The sequence below is a fragment of the Sinocyclocheilus rhinocerous genome, unplaced genomic scaffold (genome assembly GCF_001515625.1).
Source record: "Sinocyclocheilus rhinocerous isolate Xijiao unplaced genomic scaffold, SAMN03320098_v1.1 scaffold4152, whole genome shotgun sequence".
NCBI lineage: Eukaryota > Metazoa > Chordata > Actinopteri > Cypriniformes > Cyprinidae > Sinocyclocheilus > Sinocyclocheilus rhinocerous.
Window position 1 is genome coordinate 50899 of NW_015634059.1, and position 3324 is coordinate 54222.

At 39.8% G+C, this 3324-nt stretch overlaps 1 protein-coding gene across 1 annotated transcript; it reads left to right on the forward strand.

Annotated features, from left to right (window-relative positions):
* Positions 1 to 612: 612 nt before the first annotated feature.
* LOC107745399 (high affinity immunoglobulin gamma Fc receptor I-like) lies at positions 613 to 2933 on the forward strand. The gene is made up of 5 exons (XM_016559262.1): positions 613 to 754; positions 1003 to 1266; positions 1416 to 1661; positions 2298 to 2395; positions 2697 to 2933. The coding sequence occupies exons 1-5, from the start codon at positions 613 to 615 to the stop codon at positions 2922 to 2924; spliced, it is 978 nt and encodes a 325-aa protein (XP_016414748.1). The 3' UTR covers positions 2925 to 2933.
* Positions 2934 to 3324: the final 391 nt, after the last annotated feature.

A 3324-nucleotide genomic window follows, 5' to 3' on the forward strand; every position in this document is an offset into this window, starting at 1 on the left:
CAATGATCAGAACAGAGAAAACAGAAAAGGCAAGACTAAGCTAAGACTAGGAAACTTAAAGCAGGTTCCGTAACGTAGCTATCACTGACTAGCGATATGCGCATACAATACTCGGCAGCGCAGAATTGGCGAAGCAGGAAGCCAGGGCGGAGCAGAGAGCCAGGGTGGAGCCAACGAAGCAGGGGGAGCTGAGGACCACCACAGCTGAGCAGACGGGTCCGAAGATCCCCACGGCGGAGCAGAAGACCACCAGAGGAGCAGACAGAGCAGAAGACCACCACGGAGGAGCAGAAGACCACCATAGCAGGACAGAAGACTACCAGGCCGGAGCAGATGGAGCAGAAGACCTCCACGACGGAACAGACGGGACAGAAGCCCACCAGGGCAGAGCAGATGGGACAAAAGACCACCAGGGCGGAGCAGGCAGAACAGAAGACCACCAGAGCGGTTTAGAAGACCACCAGGCTGGAGCAGGAACCCAAGGCTGGAACTGGGACCTGGGTAAACTTGAAAAACAGGAAACAGACAGTGCGGCTCAAAACTATGACTAGAATTCTTGACTGAAACAGGATCGACAGTTTATTAGTGGTCTCTTGGGAAATAACAGGGGTAATGGGACAGACATGGAGTGTTTTTGTAGTTTCTGGGCTCATGACAGACAGAGTTAAGAGGTCAACGGCGGATCTTTGGGGTGTGACAAGGTTACTTGAGCCTTCAGGGAGCTTCAGTAACACACAGCCACTGTGGATCACTGGTGAGTCAAATCATGTCAACATCTCTATTTTAAACTCATTTGATCTGTAATGTTACGCCTGTCAACAATTATTAGAACATGTTTTGACAATGTCTGAAAAAAAAAATTACCTTTCAATTTTCCCTACTGAATCACATCATAATATTACATTAAAATTACAATTGTAGTGATATCGAAAATCTGAAATGTCTTTGTAAGTGGATCTCAAATGACACAAGCCGCATAACTGGGTTTAATCTCTGTCTCAGGTGTCTCTCCTTCAGTGTCTCTGCTGGTCAGTCCCAGCAGAAGTCAACACTTCTCATCTGACTCTCTCTCTCTGAGCTGTGAGGATCAGAGTAACTCTACTGGATGGACAGTGAGAAGATACACAGACAGAAACACAGAAGATTGTTCAAAACTAACAGGATCTACATGTCGAATCGACTCCCTCAACACATCTGACGCTGGAGTTTACTGGTGTCAGTCTGAATCTGGAGAGAAACGTCATCCTCTAAACATAACTGTTCATGGTGAGTTGAATGACATATAAAACTAGATCAAATCTAATACATGATCTGTTTTAATACACGTATTGCCTTCCTCATCTTAATAGATGTTTATCTGTACAATATGTGTCACCATCATCTTCCTACATGCATATATCTCTTGTGTTGTGTAGATGGTGATGTGATTCTGCTGAGTTCTGTTGATCCTGTGATTGAGGGAGATACTCTGACTCTACACTGTTTACATCGATCTACAAACTCCCCGATCCTCAGAGCTGATTTCTATAAAGACGGATCACTCGTCCAGAATCAGACGACAGGAGAGATGAACATCACGACTGTCTCAAAGTCACATGAGGGTTTGTACTACTGTAAAACAGAGAGAGGACAGTCACTGCACAGCTGGATCTCAGTCAGAGGTGAGAGTCAGTGGAGTTCAGTCACTGTCAGCTGATTCGATTTTATTCATGAGCAATTAGTTATTGACAGATGTGTTTATTCTTTCACATAAATCACAGGAACTAAAATATAACTAGCAAATCACATATACTGGCATGTACACACCTCATCAACATCCTATTCAATTAAATGAAGAGTGCATTAACTACAGCATTAGAATAAAATCTTGCCCAAAATAAAATGGTCATCATTTACTCACTCTCATGTTATTTCAATCCTGTATTTTCTTCTTTGGAACACAAATAAGACTTTCTTTTCTTTTCATTTTTTCCTTTTCTTTTCTTTTCTTTTCTTTTCTTCTATCCAATGAAAAGTGAAACATCCTTCTTCCACAAAAGAAAGTCAGTCACACAGGTTTGAACGATATGAGTTTGAGTAAATGATGACAGAATAATAATTTAAATAGTAAATTAGCTATTTAATACAGAGCTAAGGTGGCATTGTGGTAGAATAAATGTGACATGGGAGGAAAAAATATGTATTTCAATGATTTTTGTGTTTACTCACAAAATGTTGGGTTCCCCAATAAACTTTCTGAAAGCCTTTAGGAGCTCCATAATGTTGCTCAATAATGTGCTTGTGTTTCTGTTTTTCAGTGTCAGGTTCTGTCTTCAACATCCTCAGTTTTCTTCTGGCAGCTTGTCCGTATCTGCTGGCGACAGTCGTGCTGCTTTTCAAATGCTACAGAGCGAAGGTAAAACTTCTGTCTGATCCGTCTCTCTCCATCTCAGTGTCTTTTTCCCAAACGATTCAAATTCACTGACAGACATGCCTTTACTCTGTCTTTTTATCTGTTATATAGATCAATATTTATCTATAAATATTATTTGATTCATAAATCAATACCTGCAGTGGAAGCAAAACAGAAAGTGTCAAATTTAACTGAATATAAATATTGTGTGTGTCTGGGCAATATTTCACAGTTACATCTACTGAAGACCAAAGCCAGTACACCGTAACAGTGGAATAATCATCTATTATTCTCCAAACCACAGAGTCACAGGATGCTGGAGTCTCAGGCTGAAGGCTGGGAAACACACTGGACACGGCCAGTCCATCACAAGACTAACACACACACATTCACACTCTCACTCAATTTAGTGTCTACTTCACCTGTGCTGCAGATTAGATTGTGGGAGAAACCAAACCAACACATGGAGAACAAGCAAACTCCACACAGAAAGGCCTCCTGCTCATCATCTACTTCAAAACAAGTTTCGTAATGTGTCAGTCAAATTCACTGTAAGCTATTGAAAGTTGCCCTTTAAATAATACTAACAACAATTATAATGTCAAATTACATCGCAATATGTATTTTTTATGATGCTATATTGCCTTTTGTTGTCGAAGTAAAAGGAGTTTGTGCAATTCTAAAAATGTCCCTTTGCTGTTAAATCTTTACTGAATTTTAAAGTAAAAGTAACTTTTATAGTTAGTAAAATTTCAAGTCAAACACTTACTTGACTGAAGCAACTTATGTTTAGCTGATTATCCAAACATAATTTTATTTGTTCTTCTCTCAATTAGCATTGTATTGTATTGCATTATGTTTTCATCAAACTAAGTATTTAAATATCATTTATGTAAGTAGTCTGTTATACTGTTCTAAAGATCTCATTGATT

Bases quoted from the DNA above. Each gene is read 5' to 3' on its own strand.
- LOC107745399 (XM_016559262.1), top strand. From the start codon at position 613: ATGGGACAGACATGGAGTGTTTTTGTAGTTTCTGGGCTCATGACAGAC. The intron at 1,662-2,297 runs GTGAGAGTCAGT...TCTGTTTTTCAG, and splicing joins CAGCTGGATCTCAGTCAGAG to TGTCAGGTTCTGTCTTCAAC. The intron at 2,396-2,696 runs GTAAAACTTCTG...TCCAAACCACAG, and splicing joins TCAAATGCTACAGAGCGAAG to AGTCACAGGATGCTGGAGTC.